This window comes from Nelusetta ayraudi, unplaced genomic scaffold (genome assembly GCF_046127955.1).
Source record: "Nelusetta ayraudi isolate G7.1 ecotype Tasmania unplaced genomic scaffold, CSIRO-AGI_Nayr_v1 ptg000031l, whole genome shotgun sequence".
NCBI lineage: Eukaryota > Metazoa > Chordata > Actinopteri > Tetraodontiformes > Monacanthidae > Nelusetta > Nelusetta ayraudi.
Window position 1 is genome coordinate 6746682 of NW_027466081.1, and position 19538 is coordinate 6766219.

The 19538-nt window shown below is 46.3% G+C and overlaps 5 protein-coding genes across 7 annotated transcripts; all 5 read left to right on the forward strand.

Moving 5' to 3' along the window:
- The first annotated feature begins 50 nt into the window (after window positions 1–50).
- On the forward strand, window positions 51–1300 carry LOC142891530 (p53-induced death domain-containing protein 1). Its single transcript, XM_076031166.1, has 4 exons — window positions 51–148; window positions 236–304; window positions 382–545; window positions 848–1300. The coding sequence occupies exons 2-4, from the start codon at window positions 284–286 to the stop codon at window positions 1080–1082; spliced, it is 420 nt and encodes a 139-aa protein (XP_075887281.1). The 5' UTR covers window positions 51–148; window positions 236–283; the 3' UTR covers window positions 1083–1300.
- Window positions 1301–1746: 446 nt separating this feature from the next.
- kbtbd7 (kelch repeat and BTB (POZ) domain containing 7) lies at window positions 1747–5202 on the forward strand. Its single transcript, XM_076031167.1, has one exon. It carries the CDS (start codon window positions 2176–2178, stop codon window positions 4075–4077), a length of 1902 nt encoding a protein of 633 aa, XP_075887282.1. The 5' UTR covers window positions 1747–2175; the 3' UTR covers window positions 4078–5202.
- A 1234-nt stretch (window positions 5203–6436) lies between these two features.
- On the forward strand, window positions 6437–8607 carry LOC142891533 (ras-related protein Rab-33B). 2 transcript variants are annotated; one of them, XM_076031169.1, is made up of 2 exons: window positions 6437–6779; window positions 7328–8607. In XM_076031169.1, exons 1-2 carry the CDS (start codon window positions 6522–6524, stop codon window positions 7760–7762), a joined length of 693 nt encoding a protein of 230 aa, XP_075887284.1. In that variant the 5' UTR covers window positions 6437–6521; the 3' UTR covers window positions 7763–8607. The 2 variants fall into 2 exon arrangements, with proteins under 2 accessions (XP_075887284.1, XP_075887283.1); XM_076031168.1 differs by having other exon boundaries at window positions 6457–6779; window positions 7322–8607.
- Window positions 8608–9112: 505 nt separating this feature from the next.
- Window positions 9113–14306, forward strand: LOC142891534 (katanin p60 ATPase-containing subunit A-like 1). Its single transcript, XM_076031170.1, has 11 exons — window positions 9113–9265; window positions 9944–10110; window positions 10310–10470; window positions 10599–10764; window positions 10845–10972; window positions 11062–11167; window positions 11985–12143; window positions 12240–12366; window positions 12452–12586; window positions 12795–12921; window positions 13010–14306. Exons 2-11 carry the CDS (start codon window positions 9949–9951, stop codon window positions 13206–13208), a joined length of 1470 nt encoding a protein of 489 aa, XP_075887285.1. The 5' UTR covers window positions 9113–9265; window positions 9944–9948; the 3' UTR covers window positions 13209–14306.
- Window positions 14307–14802: 496 nt separating this feature from the next.
- Window positions 14803–18837, forward strand: LOC142891536 (katanin p60 ATPase-containing subunit A-like 1). 2 transcript variants are annotated; one of them, XM_076031172.1, is made up of 10 exons: window positions 14803–15094; window positions 15272–15432; window positions 15936–16089; window positions 16166–16293; window positions 16384–16489; window positions 17082–17240; window positions 17338–17464; window positions 17561–17695; window positions 17904–18030; window positions 18487–18837. In XM_076031172.1, exons 1-10 carry the CDS (start codon window positions 14933–14935, stop codon window positions 18683–18685), a joined length of 1458 nt encoding a protein of 485 aa, XP_075887287.1. In that variant the 5' UTR covers window positions 14803–14932; the 3' UTR covers window positions 18686–18837. The 2 variants fall into 2 exon arrangements, with proteins under 2 accessions (XP_075887287.1, XP_075887286.1); XM_076031171.1 differs by having other exon boundaries at window positions 14804–15094; window positions 15933–16089.
- The last annotated feature ends 701 nt before the right edge of the window (window positions 18838–19538 follow it).

The following is a 19538-nucleotide window of genomic DNA, read 5'->3' on the forward strand; positions in this document are numbered from 1 at the left end:
TGGTTCCAGGTGGATGTGTTTCAACATGTCACCCACACACACTCTAAGTGTTGCTTCAACAGTTAATGTTTAACGGATTATTTTGTTGATGATGCATCTCCCCAGTAACATTCAGACCTCATTCTTCTTTGGCATACTGTACCTTGGGGTAAGTGAAAACCATATCTACCATAAATGAATATGTCTGATATGAAATGCTGCCTTTCTTAGCAAATCTGTGTGTCTGACAAATTAGGTTTATGGAGTTTTATGGACTACTGTTAAATCTGGACGCTGAGATATAATGCCCAACAAAGCACAAGAGGTACACAGTTTTGGTTGATGGTCTCCTGCTATTTCTCTTCGATAAACACACCTCATAGACAGTGACAATGATTTCAGGATGCTGTGATCAACCTGAGGACCCTGAAGGAGATTTCTGCTCAGCTTGGTTTTGAATGGACGGTTTTGGCATACGAGTTGGGTTTCAACCGAGCACAAATTGGGCGATTCCACACCAGCTCCAAAGAGAGGAGTGTCCAGGCCAGAACCATGTTGGAAAGCTGGTACAGTGTGTGTCTATAACCTGTGATAATAGTTTGGTGCTGGCACCAGTGGTTCAAGATGAACTCATATTTTGGTCGCAAAATGCTCTGCAGTGATTGCTTTTAACCTACATAAAATCAGGTATAAAATAATGTCAAACGTTTTTTGTAGTTTCATAAAAACTCTCTACAGTGGTATATGTTTGAGTCAGCTATTTTCTGTGTCATTTTACACAATTTCTCTACTTCGTTCCCCCATTAACCCTTTCATGTTACAATCGTTAACTTAAAAAGGTCTCCCGGGTGTCTATTTTTAATCACAGGTACGAGAAAAACTGGGACAAGCCCAACAAGACCAAGCTGCTGCAAGGCGCACTGGAGCGTGCAGGCAGATTGGACCTGGCTGAGAAGCTGCACTGCCTCCACTGGGGTCACCAGAAGCTGAGCCAAAGGGTTGAGCTGCCCTCAGCGTTCCCCTTCCTGATAACTGTCCACAAGACCATGCGCAACCAGGATGCACTGCAGAAGATCAATGAACTGAATCATAAACACTTGTGAGCTGTTGTTTTTGTTTTTTTTAATTAAAGAGAAAAAAGACTGCTCTGCAATGCCATTACCATTTTAAAAAGCACCATGCGACATTAGGTTATAATTATAGTGAACCAGTGATGTAAAACTACTGAACAAAGATAATTACTTGCCAGAATTATGCCAACGTATGAAAAATGAGATTCAAATGGTCAGTTGTGTTGTCTTGCAATAAATTACATTTTATCAAAAAAAAAAAAAAGGGGGGGGGGTTTATATTTATTATCGTACAAACAGATAAAATAATTGTCTGCAAGGAACATTAATAACATTAATAATTCAACAACTAAACATTAGACAATCACTGTTAATTTGTCAGTCACCTGGCTCAACCTAACGTAAAATCGACCCACTTAAACCAACCAATCAGAGAGACGAAAGCTGTTCTTAGCAAGGTTGTATGAGCGAGCAGCGGGACATGACGGAAGCCGTTTGAGATTTCCTTCAAAATAAAAACTCACCTTCTAAAATTCCCACTAAAAGGAAGACTTTTTTAAGCAAACCCTACGAGGACAAAGACCAGACACTCAAAGAAATTTTACGTGTTGACTAACTTGCCTACAGAGAAATAATAAATAAATATTACTATGTCCTTTTGGGTGACAGAGTGTTTTACTTTGGCAATGTTTGACAGCGGTGCTGTTCCGCCTCGGGGCTAACGACGGCGTAGTTTTACGAGATTCCTGGTTTACAACAGTCAAAACAGACTTTAGCGCTGTCAGGGAGGAACAAAATCTAACCTAAACTGACATGTGTGTCACGACGGCTCTTCGGAGCGTAAGCCCTTAATTATGCCGGAAGTAAAGCCAACACTACGCCCAGCAGGAGAACGACAAGTGTTGCTTTTGTGACTCGCAGACCACCACGCAGCTGTGTTTATCGCCCGGTAATGTATTTTTTCACAGCATATTGACTATAGCCAATAAAACAGGATGCGCCATTATCGACGCGCAGACCGTTTAAAAGCGTTATCTTGCATGTCAGACGCCTGACAGCCGGCTATTTGGGCGCCCCCCCTTCGCCGACACTAATCGCTGAAATATCGCTAGCCGGAGTCGCTGCCATGGCTTCGGCTTCGTTGAGTTGCTTCAGCGGTCCGGAGGTGCTGGAGGACGCCAGCCACGCTCGGGGTCTGCTGAGGGAGTTGAAGTGCCTGTTCGACTGTCAGCTGCTCGGGGACGTCACGATTGGAGTCGAGTGCGGCGACGAGTCGCTGGAGCGAGCAGGAGGTGGAGGTGGAGGTGGATGGGGAGAGATGGCCGGGGCGACCCGCATGGAGCAGCTGTTCCTGTGCAGCCGCAACGTCCTGGCCGCCGCCAGCCCCTACTTCAAGAGCATGTTCACCGGGGGCTTGAACGAGAGCATGCAGGAGAGGGTGGTCATCCGCGGCGTGGACGCCGAGTCCATGTCGGTCATCATCGACTACTGCTACACGGGCCGGGTGACCGTCACGGAGGGCAACGTGCAGCGGCTGTACGCCGCCGCCAACATGCTGCAGCTGGAGTACATCCGCGGCGCCTGCTCCAGCTTCATGGCCAGGAGGCTGGACCTGTCCAACTGCGTGGAGGTCCTGAAGTTTGCGGACACGTTCGACAACGCCGAGCTGAAGGAGAGCGCGCACTCGTTCATCGCCCGCAACTTCAGCCAGGTGTGCTGCAGCGAGGACCTGTGCGAGCTGGATCTGAAGCAGCTGAAGGAGCTGCTGTCCCTCAACACCCTGGACGTGGACTGCGAGAGGAAGGTCTGCTCGGCCGCCCTGCAGTGGATCGAGGCCAACGCGCCGCACAAGAGGGACGACGCACTGCAGGCCCTGAACTGCGTGCGCTGGAACCTGTTCATGGACAAGGACAAACCCTACCTGGAAGGGCTCATGGCGAGGCCGGCCGTGGAGAAATACCTGGAGTTTTTCTTCAACAGGTCGGCGAAGGACGGCTGCGGAATGTCCGCTGATCTGGCCCTTCCCAAACACAGGATCGGCGTCGGCGCCAAAGACATGATTCTTTTCTTCGGCCTGCCCAACGACAGCATCATGTGCTGTGACCCCTACTCTGAGGACCTGTACTTTATGGCGCCGCCGCTGGGCAGCCTGAGCGGCCAGGACTACAAGCGCTCCACCATGGAGTCGCTCATCGCCTGCGCCACACCTGAGAACAACTTGTTCCTCGCCTCCCACCTCTCCAAGAACTTCTGGCTGTACAATCCCATCCTCAACAGCTGGAAGGAGCTGGCAGAGAGGCCGCTGGGGAGGATCAACTCCGGGATGGGCTACCTCAACGGCCACGTGTACCTCCTGGGTGGGCGGAACCCCGTCACGGACACCAGGATCAAGGACGTCGAGTGCTACAGCGTGCAGAGGAACCAGTGGACGTTCGTGGCCCCCCTGCCGCACTCGCTGGGCAAAATACAGGTGGTGGCGCTCAACGACCACCTGTACGTGGTGAACCGGAGGCGAATGCTCTGCTACGACCCCAAGAGGAACCGCTGGCGCCACTGCGGGTCGCTGCGCCGAGACAAGCTCTACAAGGCGTGCGCGTTCCAGGACCAGATCGTCTGCGTGTGCGACATTCCCGTGGTGAAGGCCTACAGCCCCACCAGGGGGGAGTGGAAGCGGCTGGGCGACATCCCCATCGACAGCCGCGCTCTCAACTACCAGGTGATCCAGCACAACAGAAAGCTGCTCCTGCTCACCCAGACTCTGCTGCAGCACAACAAAAACAGGGTCCTCATCCACGAGTACGACCCGGCCAGGGACAACTGGAAAAGCATCATGGCCGTGTACGTGTCCACGCTCGGGCCCGTGTGCGTCTCGACCCGCGTGTACCCAGCGTGCCTGGGTTCCGCGCACAGCTTCTCCACCGAGGAGGACGACGACAGCGGCTCCAGCGCCGACTGGGACTTGGATGGCTTGACGGACGCCGACTCAGACTCGGGCAGTTCGAGTTCTTTCTCGGATGAGAACTGGTAGCGGGGGATGTGCGAAACTGTCAATGAGAGGTATTAACTGACACTCAAGGGATTGTTACAGGGTGAGCAAAAAGGTGTTAGAGTTAGGTCTTTGTGCACCTTGGGAGAATAAACCAAGTAAAGAGTTCTTTTTCACTCGGTGAGCCAAATGTGACGGGGCTTTTTCTCTTGAGCTTGTATCGCCAGAACCAGGATCAGTATATTTTATGAAAAATTCGAGGAGCAGTTGAATTAAAAGTCTCTCTTCCAATAATATGATGCTCAAAAACACTCCGCCTGTGCAGAGGCGACAACCACGGCCAGATTAAGTATTTGCAATGTCACTTTAAGTCTAATAAAAACGTACATGACAGGTAAATGTAATCTAATGAAACAGGGTGTTAACGGTAATCCTTTTTCCTGTTTCACTTTCATCAAAGCAGGAAAAAGATTTTAAAAGAACGAGAATAATCTACTTTGACAAACTGGGGACAGAAAGCTGAATGCCCATCACAAGAATGCGTCACTCAAACACAAACAGCTCTCAGTGTGAATGAAATTTTAAGCCGCCAGTTTGAGTCTTTTTCTATCATTTTGTATTCTCTGCCATATTGCAGCTGCGGTCACTTTTGCAAAGTGTGAACAACCTTGCAGTCTTCTGTGACCTGTGCAACCGGTCAAGTCAGGCAGGGCTGGTGTTGTAGTGTGTCTATCATGAATCGGGGCAACAGACAAAACATTTCTTGTATGTCCGTTTAACATGAGTAAATGAGCACACTTGCCGTTGACTGGGGGATTGGCAACATGTCTGTGACTTTTCAAACGTCAAACAGCACAAGTGCCTAGTGTGTGACAAACAGCTGGTTTGTTGGTTCACTGCAGGGCTTTAACTTGCCATTATCTTTCTCTTGTTGCTGCTGCACTCTGGGCTGTTACAAACATCCTGTGCTGTACAGTATAAAATCTAAGAAGCCAATGCACTGTGCGCTCACTCAGGTTACAGGCTGTAGCCAATATGTCAAAAGTGACTTTTTCTAAAGTAATATAAAAGTGTTTCCTGACTAATATTTTTTTGAGATTTATTTGAAGCTATTTTAAAAAAAAAAAGTGTGTAAGTGCATTTTTTTGTTGGTAACCAACAACCAAACTGTGTATTTTGAATGTGTGTGTGTGTGTGTGTGTGTGTGTTTGCTGTTTTTTTCTTTGTTTGTTTGTTTTTCTTTTAAAAAAAACTGATGGACATATTTTCTGCATGTAAAAAGAATGGCCATTGTCCTCCTCAACTCCAGCAGATAAAGGCTGTGCTGAGTGTTTCTAATCTGTTACAGTCTTTAGATAAGACAGTGAAACACTCTTTGATTCTTGGTTTCGAGTTTTGATATGCAAGTTGCAGTCCAGATTAGTGTGCATGTAAATGGATAATACTGGTTTTAAACATAAAGTGGTTGATGAGACTGTAGCAATACATCCGTGCAGTCCATCAAAAACTGGTCTTTGGGCGTAGTTCTATGTTGCTTCTGTTTGATGGATGTAGTTATGGTGTGACCTTTCCTGAAATGATGTCAAATAAACATGATGCAGAAAAAAAAATTGTGTTTTTTTTAGATTTGTATCTTATTTTTATGGTTTGCAAGCGTAGTAGGTCACACTAGCAGAAGTCTGAGCTAAGAGCTATACAAAACAAGTGTCATTTCATCAACGCCAGCAGCAAATGACAACAAAAGGAGAAGAAGCCCTTTATAGATCCAACAGAGGTAAAGTTTGAAATTTACAGAATAGGAGCCCTGCTGAATGAAGAAAAAAGTAATTTGGTCCGTGGTAAATATAAACATTCAGATTTTAATACTGCAGACAAACAAACACCCTTATGTTTATTTTCTTGTAGCATACGGTGTACCAGAATGAAAAAAAGTAATAAAATTAACTAATTTGTTTAAAGCAAAAGGATAGATGGATCTAAACAATATTAAATGTAACTTATGGAAAAGAATATATCATTTAAAAAAAATTTACCTTCCATGTATTTTCTGACAATTTATATTTAGTAAAACAGCTTTTTTAAATCCTTTACCTAATTTGCAAAGAGTGTGTACTGAGATATACATCTCTGGAAAGGAACCCATGGTGATGTCGCAAGGGGCACATATAAATCCCTCCCATGCGTGACCCTGCCAACCATCTGTTGTGTCAGTATGCTAAACCCCAGAAACTCAAAATCCCAAAGGCTGTAAACACATGGAGAAATGTTTGTTTTTCTGTTAATATGTACTTTTTTTCTCTCTCTTTTTTTTTTTTTTTTTTTACATTAATGTGTTTTAAACCCGCCAGACTAATTTTTAAACGTCATTTTAAATAAAAAACATTTGTTGTTTTTTTTTATTGATCCACGGATACGGCGTCTAGCGGTCTTTCACACTCTCGCGATATTTCAGTGGCGTTCGCGATCAGACAGCGAGACCATGAGCGATGGCAATAGAAAACAAACCCAGGGAGGAATTTGACATCGTTTTCGGTCAAAATGAGTCGTTGGAGCTCTCCGCGCATCACGACTATGACACTTCGCAGCCGTGGATATTCAAGATTATCGTCATCGGAGACTCCAACGTGGGGAAAACGTGTCTCACCTACAGATTCTGTGGAGGCACCTTCCTGAAAAACCCCGAGGCAACGATCGGGGTCGATTTCAGAGAGAGGACGGTGGAGCTCGATGGGCAGAGTATCAAGGTTGGAGTTAAAGCTCATACACACAAGAGACCGACTACTACCGTTAAATGTCAGGTTACTTATTGACATATTGGAGTGTAGACACGATGAGAGAGAAAGTAGGACTTGTTCTCACTTAGTTTTAGATCGGATGTCCTCAGATTTAGGTTCCATCTGTAAATTGCATGGAGTGACAGAAATGTTTACAGGTACACACCACGCCATTTAACAAAACAAAAAAAAAAAATGTGTAAAAATGTTCAATTAATTGCGACTAATTTAATTTAATCAATGAAATTCTTAAAAGACAATTAATTGATAATCGATTAATAGTTAACATCCCTAGTTTCAGTGGTAAAGGACATTGTCAAGGGGCCCTGCAGTTTCTTTGTGTGAACGTACAATGACAATAAGTGCTTCTTGTACTACCATTAGTATGTTTTTTTTTGTTTTTTTTAAGTGTGTTATATTATCACTGTATAAAATTGCAGAAGCTTGACAACATTTTTTGACATCAATTCAAAATTATTTTGTCCCATCATCAGGTGTTTCTGCTGTTTCAGTTGCAGATCTGGGACACAGCCGGTCAGGAGCGTTTCAGGAGAAGCATGGTGGAGCACTACTACCGCTGCGTCCACGCGGTCATCTTCGTGTACGACGTGACGAGCCTCTCGTCCTTCGAGAGCATCCCAGAGTGGATCGACGAGTGCAGCCGGCATTCGGTGGGGCCCATGGTTCCGCGTATCATGGTGGGCAACAAGGGTGACCTGAGGGACCGCCGGGAGGTCTCCACCTCGGCTGCCCAGTGCCTCGCCGACAGCTACAATTTCCCGCTGTTTGAGACGTCGGCCAAGGACCCTGCAGAGAAAGAGCACGTTGACGCTATCTTTCTGACCTTGGCGTACAGACTGAAGAGCCACAAACCCATGAGGCTGAAGCAGCTCAGCGAGGGTGGCGGCACGCAGGCCTGGAACAGGAGAGAGTCTAACGCTTGTCAGTGCTGAAGGCAGCTCCGTCCTGTGGGTTCTGCTATGGGTTGTTTTGACGGAAAGCAACCAAAGAGACTGAATCCAGAGAGGTTTGACCGTGACCATGTGGTCAAAAAGAAAGGAGCATTCATGATTTGCTCATTTCAGTGCCTGATGTCGGGCATCATAAGCAGGATGAGGGCGCTTAAGTTTGCACACTATTGAATTACCAATTAGATAAAGGAAATGCATGAACCAATGTGGAAATATGCCAAATATTTGTGGTTCAAGCTGCACATGAATGCACTTTAAGTCAAACAGCAATGCATTGCGTAATGCACTTTAGTACTCATACAAACTATATGCAATCAGACACTCTGTAGCACTACATCCTAACCCTTGTATCCACAGTAACTAATCAGCTGGCAAAACAGATTTAATCATAATTGAAGGGACCAATGAGATAAATTGAAACTGTGATAAAGCTGTTTTCTTTTCAGCGTAAATGTCTTAAACATTGTCATGCAGTTCTTCAGTTTCCGAAAAGAAAAATCAAATAGAGCATGACTTTCGATGGTGGTCCTCTGAACTTGACTCTTTACAGGCTTCCAGCCTAGTTGGGTACGTGATGAACAAAGTCTCACTGCTGAAATACAGCTGTGTCTCCGTTCATGCAAAACGGTTTATGTTACTTGAAATGCTTGTTTAAACACATGCTCAAATGTCATAGTAAGTTGTCATTTCTGAAAAAGTATAAATGTTGAACATTACCCACCGCATGCATTCAGTATTACTGTCACGTTTTCCAGCGGTATGCAAATCTGTGTTGCGGTCATTAAGCTGCAAATCAATAAAAGTGGTTTTAATTACTTTAATTTGAATGTCTGAGATTGTTCTGCGTGATATCTACAAGTCTATCAGGCTCTTACATATCATGACACAATAAACAATTCAGTGAGCTTGATTTTTTTTCTGAGATCATGTCTGATCGAATTCCAAAGGCTGTGAAAAGTAATTATGTAAAACATAGATAATTCCCTGCAGAACACACTTCTAAAAAAAAAGAAAAGAAAGAAGTGTAGTAATAGTAATTAATTTTCTTCGTGCTTTTGGTTTTCTATATGATTTTATATGATGAGATGCATTGTAGCGACGACTAGTGGTTTCTTTCAGTACGGTTCCCGCTCTTATGGTACGTTCATGGAACGTATAAACACTGAAAATGTGTGGGTAAAAGGTATATTGCTGTATAACATTGAATTGGGTAACGATAACATTTTGTCTGGTTTGTTTAAAAGAGATATGTGACAGCAAGGTTTCGGTGAAACGTCCCACACGTCTTTGTTGTCTACAATACAATGGCGCAACTAAAGGTACAGAGGCCATGAAACCCAGCTTTTCCGTGTAACCACGAAGGCAACACAGCCGCCGAGCCGTCTGTATTCCTCACACGGCGTCTCCCCGCGGCCATGGTAACACTTTGCTCAACACAGAGACCCTGATTCAAACAAACAGCGCTAACAAGTGCTTTTTATGAAGGTATGAAAAAACGCGCTTCGATTTTAAACGCATCGATAGCAAACATTTCTTTATTCGCAGCGTTATTTTTTTGCCCTACATGCACTGCGGACACATGCTGGGAGGATTAAGTCGCGTTCACGCTGTTTATTTGTTGCTCCGGCGTTTCGCCGGGTTCGGCTCGCATTAGCGCCTAGCATCCAGCTAGCTGGTGGCTAGCGTTGGCATGATGACAGCATGTAGAGATGAGAAGATGCCTTTAATGACGCTCAAAACGCGGCTTGTCAGTGCAGGCTGGTAAACCTCGATACCCGACTCAAGCTAGCGGCACCATGGCACTCTCGGCTTGGGGTGTCGTTCCATCTTCTCTCGGTGCAAGGGCGGAGGCAGAAATGTTTCCATGGGGGGCCACTCACTATGAGGTGGCAGTAAGCAGAACCAGGAAATGTCTACGTTACTGTTTTTATTATTCCTATTGTTACGTGTTGTATTTATTAAATGTTTTCAGTCTGCCTATAAATTAGAGAACAGGAAATCTTTTCCAATTTTAGTATTAACAAGTCCTAGGATCAGGCTTTGGGGTACATTAGTCAAGTGTATAGGTGAAGCTGCACCATAATGTGAAAAGCAGATTATGAAGACCTTTTGAACGAGGTTTCACCACGCTCAAATTTTGTGTACCTTCTTCTCGTCACACAGCCTGCATGGATCTGTCAGAAATATGCGACAACGCCAAGAAGGGCAGGGAGTACGCCCTGCTGGGGAACTACGACACCTCCTCCGTTTACTACCAGGGCGTCCTCCAACAGATCCACAAGCACTGCCAGACCCTCCGAGATCCTGCTCTCAAAGTCAAATGGCAGCAGGCGAGTCCAACCTTAAACACATGAACACTGTGACTATTTGGCTGTAATCACCATGCCACCAGAAAGGAGAGGCTGTGCAGCTGTTGTAAACACCTGTGTTAATATTTAGCCTCCATAAACCTTTTATGTGTCTAGAGGTTTTCGCCCGGCCTTGTCTGGAGTGCTGACAGCGGGCTTTCCCCACTGTGCTTGTGTGAAGGTGCGACTGGAGCTCACCGAGGAGTACGAGCAGGTGAAGGCCATCGTGGCAACGCTGGAGAGCTTCAGATCAGAGAAGCCCAGTGACATCATGGCCCCGCTGTCGGAGGAGAAGCCAGGGGATCCGGCGATCTGGCCCCCTCCCATCCCTGCAGAACACAGGTGTGTGTCTGCATCATGGTTGATCTCCACAATGGACCCAGGCCCGCGCTGCAGTCATTTTAAACTTGGGTGTTTGGCAAAAACCCCCCAAGGAAGTAAGCAGACTGTGTGTGTGTGTCTTCCTGCAGGAATCCCATAGTGAAACGTCCTAACACTGCACTGAAGCAGCAGAGGAAGGACTCCCCCGGTCTGCAACATCGAGGGGCGGGCCCAGGAGGTCGCGGCCAGGCCAACGTGAAAGCAGAGAGACCGGGATTCAGGGACGCTCGAGGCACAAAGGCGAAAGACGACAAGGTGAGACCAGCGCAGTTGAGCAGCGTTCGACACGACTGGTGTTGGGAGTTGTTGTATTCATTTTTTCCAAAACTATTCAGGGAAAGAAAGGGTCTGGAGACGGCGCCGGTGACGCAGAACAGAGGAAGTTTGACGGCACGGGATACGACGGCGACCTGGTGGAGTCGCTGGAGAGAGACATTGTGTCCCGTAACCCCAATGTGCACTGGTACGGGGGGCGGGCTCGTACAACTGGCTGCATACTGAGTGTGCTAGTGAGCTAGTTCTCTTTGACCGAGGTCTGTGGATGAACTGCAGGGAGGACATTGCTGATCTGGAGGACGCCAAGAAGCTGCTGAGAGAAGCGGTGGTGCTGCCCATGTGGATGCCGGATTTCTTTAAGGGCATCCGTCGCCCCTGGAAGGTAAACAGGCACGCATGTGAGACAGTCGCACTTTTGGTTTGACAGAAAAAACATCTCAAAACAATAGAAAAATAAGGATGTGACTGCAACAGTTGCTGTTTTATACGTTCATTTCAGATTGAGGCATTAAAAACCAGCAAAGGTATATGAAACATTTAATGGCGAATGATTTTATTCCTGCTCAGAGTTGCTTGTCCCCATGAGCCCGTTCATCCGAACCACATTGAACCGCGTCCTAAGCGGGACAGCCAGCTGTTTGCTCAATCAAAGATGAACACAACCTACGCATCACTCCCATCATTGTGAACATCTGTCCCCAGGCCTCGCTCACCGCGTTCGCGTCTACTTTCCCCTGTAGTACACACAGCTCAGCTGAACGAGCAGCCGGGGAGTTTTCCTCCGTTTCAGCCTGGTTTGAATCGTAATCATGTGAGGCTCGACTGTGCCGCCGCCCCTGCCAGCCCCCTCCCACCCCCACACCCCGGGCCAGTTATGTGAGGATCAATACATTCGTTTGTCGGAGCAGCGGGCCTCTCGTTTGCAGAAATGCAGTTTAGCCGCAGAGTCGCGCAGTGATGGGATAATAACTCTGGAACCCAGAAGCCAACACTGTGGAAACCGGTGTCATTAGGCTGATACACCACATTCTTTGGCTTTCTCAAACATATCTGCCTTGTTTTTTTTGACATTTTTGGGGTGGAAAGGGAGCCAAATGTTGGGGGACACAATGTGAAAAAGAGAAAAATAGACTTTTTTTTTAAAGGCTGGTCAGGAAATACTTCTTGGTGTTAATGCTACATAACATTGTTCTTCTCAGGGTGTGTTAATGGTTGGCCCCCCTGGAACGGGGAAGACCATGCTGGCCAAGGCCGTGGCCACAGAATGTGGGACCACCTTCTTCAACGTGTCCTCGTCCACTCTCACCTCCAAATACAGAGGAGAGTCGGAAAAGCTGGTCCGCCTGCTCTTCGAAATGGTCCGTCTGGGTGCGGCGGTGTTGCAGAAAGAAAAACAGAAACCTCAAAAGGTCAAACTGAGGTTCTAAAATGTCCCATGAAAAATGCTCCCCCAGGCCCGGTTTTATGCGCCGACCACCATCTTCATTGACGAGATCGACTCCATCTGCGGCAGGAGAGGAACGTCGGACGAGCACGAGGCCAGCCGCAGAGTGAAATCTGAGCTTCTGATTCAGATGGATGGTGAGTGGAGGGGAGAAGATGGTCCTTAATGGTTCTGGAGGCCTGGTAGGAAACATCATAGGTTGGGTTTTGGGTTTTTGACCAGGTGTGGGCGGAGCCCTGGACAATGACGACCCATCAAAGATGGTGATGGTCCTGGCCGCCACCAACTTCCCCTGGGACATCGACGAGGCTCTGAGACGGCGGCTGGAGAAGCGGATCTACATTCCTCTTCCCTCTGGTGACCTCATCAGTTCTAGTGTAGCAGCCCTTGTATGATTAGTCATTGAAAAACATGAAAGTTGTCCAGGCATAAGTGCACTTTGTGACATCACAAAGGGCTGATTTCCATTACTGACAGAGACATAGATTGTTTGAGAACATTGATAAATGTAGAAAATGGAAATCTAATTGTTTTGGTTGTTGTCACATTTGGATTGTGTTTGTAGCTGTGGGTCGTGTTGAGCTCCTGAAGATCAACCTGAGGGAAGTGGAGGTGGCCGCTGACGTGGACCTGGACCTCATCGCCGAGAAGATCGAGGGCTACTCAGGCGCCGACATCACCAACGTCTGCAGGTGCATGAACAAAAGTACAGTTATGCAACCGTATAGGAAATACAGCCTGAAGGAGCCCACAGCTTACTTCTCTTTCATGCACACGCAGGGACGCGTCCATGATGGCCATGCGTCGCCGGATCCAAGGCCTGAGCCCCGAGGAGATCCGTGCTCTCTCCAAAGACGAGCTTCAGATGCCCGTCACCATGGAGGACTTCACCCTCACGCTCAAGAAGATCTCCAAGTCCGTCTCCGCTGCCGACCTGGAGAAGTACGAGGCCTGGATGGCCGAGTTTGGATCAGTGTAGAGAGAAGAAGAAGAAATATATGTACATCTCAGACCCCTTAGGGACCAAAACATTAAAGAATAGACTACCAGCTTTGAAGGATGACGTTCGCCTTGAAGTGGGGCGAGTTGTGAGCGCACCGGGGTGCTGTTTGAACTCAACAAGCCCAAAAGATGATGAGAATCTTCACTTGCTAGCCAGCCACTGAGCTCACTCTGGGATCTGTGGCTGCGTGCCGGGCTGGACGCTGGAAAGTTTCACTTGCCTAGTTGGCCTAACGCGAGAACATTTTGCATCCTCATTCACAACCAATGTTCACTCCATGAAATTTGTTGTCTGTCAGTGACCCAAATCCAGAAACTCTCTGTGCAAGATTGTTTTGAATTGCTTTTTTCAAGCGGTAGCTGTTTACACGTATGTTGTCTTCACCAGATTTTTATTTTTTATAATCAGTGCCCAATTATTTGCTTTATTTGTGGGGAGTTTTATTCCGAAAGCGGTCTAAAGATTTCCAAACAATCTTTGGCTCGGCTAAGCTAAGAAAATCAACGATATTGAAGGTTTTGACATTTATTTAAGGCTAAAACTTTACTTCTCTCATCCAATCACATTACAGCATGAAATGTTTATGTGCAATTGAAAGTGGAGTTGCTTTTGCTGGGATGAAGTTGCCTGAGAAAACCGTTCTCAGACAAATTTAACCGTCCAGGCCGCCGTGTCAAAGTGTTTTCCAAGAACCAGCAGATTACTGGTCTCCTCTTTGTAAATTGGGACGTCATGATGAACAGTATTCATTTTCTGTGGGTAGATTTTTGGCCTTGCTGTCCCCCAAAATAAGACTGATACAGACTGAGTTAGGTGGCCTCTGAAATCTGTTGTTGTGATTGTAGGGAGAGAGCCGTCGCCTCTTGTTTGAGCACTTTCCTGGTGCTAAGGACTGTGTACTTACTGACTGAGCACACTTGAAGAACCACCGTTTGTCATGTTGTGTGTGTATTTTGTTTTTTTTTTGTGTTTGTTTGTTCTGTTGAAACAGATAAATGTGAGCAAGTTTGAAGAACGTCACTGGACACACTGATTGTTTAGTAAATTGTGGAATTAATATCTGGCCAAAGCCTTGATGATCTTGTGTTTGGTTTGAATTACTCATCCGTCCCCGAATGGAAAAACCACATGATGAAGTGTTTCTGTTTTAGCAGCCAGACCAGGTACAAAGAGGAAGCCTTGCACTGTTTGTCATAAGATGAATTGATATTGCTACAATTTGACTGGTCTACTTTAAAAGTGACGGTAAGTTCATCCAATCACCTCAGTTTTTATTGGTTGTTTTTGTCTGGGCCCTTTCTCAAATAGATGTGTGACACAAAATTTTGGGGATATTTTTTTTTTTTTTTTTTTAAACATTCCATCTGTTATTTCAGTTCAGAATATTGTAATCCAAAAATTGGTTGTAGATCGCTAAAATACAATTCTAAGCATGATTTTAATGGGAAATGTAACTCATCTAATAAATACACTGTTTTAGTCCTCAGAAAATGCCTTTAGTCAGAGATAAAAGCCGTTCAAAGTACAGGATTTTCTTAAAACACTTTGGTGACCACCGTTGGTGAAAACCAGCACTACGACTACTGCTACGCAAATTAGAATCAGTCCGTTCCAACTGTTCAACTTCCTTTCATAGCCAACTCTACAAACGTAAAGAAAACACATGAGCTCCACTGCAGTTTATAGCGCCGCATAGCAGCATGGATCTGTCGGAAATCTGTGACAACGCCGCAAAGGGCAGAGAGTTTGCCTTGCTGGGGAACTATGACTCATCTGCGGTGTACTATGAAGGCGTCCTCCAACAGATCCACAAGCACTGCCATACTCTTCGAGACCCTGCAATCAAAGTCAAATGGCAGCAGGTGCGTCCTCTGAAACCCTCGGGCCAGCGTATTCCCAGAGCAGTTACTCCAACCGGCCTGTGCCTCAACGCCGACACTTTAAGCCAGAATTCAGTTTTGAAGAAACTGACGCGCTCTGGCGCTGCATTGCGACGTGTCTGTTTTTTAGTATGTGCTTTTCCTCCGTACCGTGAGCAGATGAGGCTGGCGTTGACTGAGGAATACAAGCAGGTGAAGACCATCATGGCGACGCTGGAGAACTTCAAGTCGGGGAAACCAAGCAACATCCTGGCACCTCAGATGGAGGAGAAGCAAGAGGATCCAGCAGTGTGGCCACCTCCCATCCCTGTGGAGCACAGGTGTGCGTGTGTGACAGAGAGAGTTAAGGAAAGCTCTTGCTTGGTGGAACACCTGGTTATTATCACTGCTTAGGAATCCCTCTGAAGGAAGAGCAGATGTATTTTACATGATCACTTCTATCTTTACCGTGGGAATGGGATTCTGGCTATTAGGGGATAATGGGGTTGCAAGGGGGCAGTAGATTTCTGTAATTTTTCCCAAGAAACCATCTATGGGAAGATAAGCTGGAAAATTGCTACCATGGATTTTGGTTTAGAACGCTTCCATTACTTAACAGGATTTAACACGGGTATGTGGAAGTTGATGAGAATTTACAAAAATGAACTTTTGCAACCCTGTTAGAGTTGCAGAATTCACATTCCAGCATCACACTCCAAAGCTGATGCCTCTTAGTTACTGGAGTTTTGATTAAAAAATAATATCGCCTCTTGCCTGGATGTGTGTCCTGTTTTATTTTTTGCTCTTGTTTGAATTCATTTTTGCTTCGTGTTCACCTCAGCAGGAATCCTGTGGATAAGAGGCCTGGCAGTGCACTGAAGCAGCAGAGGAGAGACAACAGCAGTCGGCAGCATCGAGGCGCAGGACCTGGAGTTCACGACCAGGGCAACCCCAAACGGGAGCGATTCAGGGACACCAGAGGCCCCAACAAGGACAAGGTTGGACTCTTTATTGGTGGTTTAGATGACAGGTTTGTGCAAATCCAGCCATTTATCCTGTCTTGTCTTCCGTCAGGGTAAAAGAGGTGCTGGAGACGGCGCGGGCGACGCAGAGCAGAAGAAGTTCAGTGGTGCAGGATACAACATCAATCTGGTGGAGTCGCTGGAGAGAGACATTGTGTCACGTAATCCCAATGTACACTGGTACGGGGGCTTGTACATACTGAGTTTGTGGGGTAGCTGGTGGGGAGGTAGTTTTGTTTCCTCTGACTAACTTCTGTGGATGAACTGCAGGGCGGACATTGCTGATCTGGAGGATGCCAAGAAGCTGCTGAGAGAAGCGGTGGTGCTGCCCATGTGGATGCCAGATTTCTTTAAGGGCATCCGCCGCCCCTGGAAGGTAAACAGAGACAAACAATGCAGAAAAAAAATAAAGGAGGCAGTAAACATGAAGTCATGTACGTGATCAGGAGCTCTGATGCAAAAAAAGAAAATCTAAACTAAATGTGACAATTCATTTGACAATTCAGTTCATTCAAGCATTTATATACATATTGGCTGGAGCCGTTGTTGGTGTCTAATTCTTTTTGTAAGGGGAGATAATTTCCCCTCCTAAACTTGCCACCTATCTGGCCTGTTTCATTCAATACCTGTTTCTTTATTGTGCATTGGTGAGAATGATAAACGCATTGTCTTCGCAGATCATGCAGTAGTGGGGACCACATCTGCATTATTATGTAAGAGGCTGCACCTCAGGTTTTTCTGGGGAGCCGGGTTTTATGCAAACCCTCTACCAACAGCATGCGACAACACAGGAGCAGTTAGTCACATATCAGGGACAGGAATAAGGGGGAAAGTGCGGCTGTAGTTTTCTCTGTCAGCAAACTTGTATTTTTATAAGAAATAAATACACATTCACATGCTCAGTGATAACAACATTCCACTATTTGTGTTTCAATTGTTGTTACTATTCAGAACATTGTTCTCCTCAGGGTGTGTTAATGGTCGGCCCCCCTGGAACGGGGAAGACCATGCTGGCCAAGGCCGTGGCCACAGAATGCGGGACCACCTTCTTCAACGTGTCCTCGTCCACTCTCACCTCTAAATACAGAGGAGAGTCAGAAAAGCTTGTCCGCCTGCTCTTCGAAATGGTCCGTCTCGGTGCGCCGGTGTTGCAGAAAGAAAAACAGAAACCTCAAAAGGTCAAACTTGAGGTTCTAAAATGTCCCATGAAAAATGCTCCCTCAGGCCCGGTTTTATGCGCCGACCACCATCTTCATCGACGAGATCGACTCCATCTGCGGCAGGAGAGGAACGTCGGACGAGCACGAGGCCAGCCGCAGAGTGAAATCTGAGCTTCTGATTCAGATGGATGGTGAGTGGAGGGGAGCAGATGGTCCTTAATGGTTCTGGAGGCCTGGTAGGAAACATCATAGGTTGGGTTTTGGGTGCCTGTGTGCGTTGTGACCAGGTGTGGGCGGAGCCCTGGACAATGACGACCCATCAAAGATGGTGATGGTCCTGGCCGCCACCAACTTCCCCTGGGACATCGACGAGGCTCTGAGACGGCGGCTGGAGAAGCGGATCTACATTCCTCTTCCCTCTGGTGACCTCATCAGTTCTAGTGTAGCAGCCCTTGTATGATTAGTCATTGAAAAACATGAAAGTTGTCCAGGCATAAGTGCACTTTGTGACATCACAAAGGGCTGATTTCCATTACTGACAGAGACATAGATTGTTTGAGAACCTTGATAAATGTAGAAAATGGGAATCTAATTGTTTTGGTTGTTGTCACATTTGGATTGTGTTTGTAGCTGTGGGTCGTGTTGAGCTCCTGAAGATCAACCTGAGGGAGGTGGAGGTGGCCGCTGACGTGGACCTGGACCTCATCGCCGAGAAGATCGAGGGCTACTCAGGCGCCGACATCACCAACGTCTGCAGGTGCGTGAACAACATGCAAAAGACAGGCACGTACAAGCTATTCCAACTCCTCCACGGCTGCACAGCACCAGCCGAGATGACATTGACCGAGGCCGAGTACAAAATAAAAACCACGGGTGTCAAAGCTCATCCAGTGCTGCGGCCTATCAGTCAAGGACGGAGGCAGGCGGAAACCCAAATAGAAGTGCGTAGGCCCCTGTGGTGGAGCTGAGTTTCATCCTTGAGACTGCTATTGTGAACCTAGACAGAGCCTACTTTTTCTTTATCCCTGTCTGGATTTTCATCTTAAATTCCACCTTTTCTCCAATGGCCTTGGAAATCATCGGTAGCTCACGCATAGTTCGGCCTGGCCTATTAGGTGATCAGTACCACAAATGACCTCTGGTTTGAATCCGTTTGACCTGAAAGCACCAAGACCGTCAGCGTCGTCAATCCCTCTGTCTTCATGCCAATCAGGGACGCGTCCATGATGGCCATGCGTCGTCGGATCCAAGGCCTGAGCCCCGAGGAGATCCGCGCTCTCTCCAAAGACGAGCTGCAGATGCCCGTCACCATGGAGGACTTCACCCTCACGCTCAAGAAGATCTCCAAGTCCGTCTCCGCTGCCGACCTGGAGAAGTACGAGGCCTGGATGGCTGAGTTCGGATCGGTGTAATGGACGGGATATATTTCGGACATACTAGTCTGACGTTGTTGAGCTTCATTGTTCTCCGGGTTGAGGAGCAGACATTTGACACTTCTTATCACAAGTTAATGTAAATTGCATAAGGATGAAGTTAAAAGAAATAAAATGTGGGCTGAATGACATCCTTACAAACTTTTCTAGCAGGTCATTGCAGGTCATCATCCTGTCAAAAAATCTTGACAGACCTATAAAAAAACTCACTTTTTTAGACTGATTTCATGGATGTCACATTTTTAAATACTTTTTATTGGCTTAACTCAGTCTATTTCCATAGTTAATTTTATGCCAAAAGCGATTTTCCGTTCTGTTTTTCATTCGTGCTGCCCTTTTGCAGATCGACTGCAGTACTGGAGAGTTGTATTCAGCTATTTAGTAATCCAAGAGTTGTTAATTGATCACTAATACAGCATATGGCATATGCACACCAAGTTAACCATTAACTGTTTATTGGTGCCTATTAAAAACCAACTGCAAGTGTCATTTTAACATGCTCAGTGTGGCACCTCTTTGTTTCATTAAATGCCTTGAGGTTAATCCTTTTTTTTCTATTCTATCTTTTTTCGGAATGGACAGGCAAATTGCACAGTACAGCAGAATTAAAGGTAATACAGATAAAAGTCCTTCAATATTCTTTGTTTAAGTCCTGGTATCCTGCATTCGTAGGACAAACATCCTCCTCCGTGTACCAGTTAGATGTACTGAATACTCAGTTGTAGAGAACTTAAATAGGTAAATCTTAACAACCCCCTGCACTCAATGTCTTGCACAAAGAGGAAAAAAATAGACCCCTTTTTGACTGTAACGTGGCCTGAATGTGTAAGAA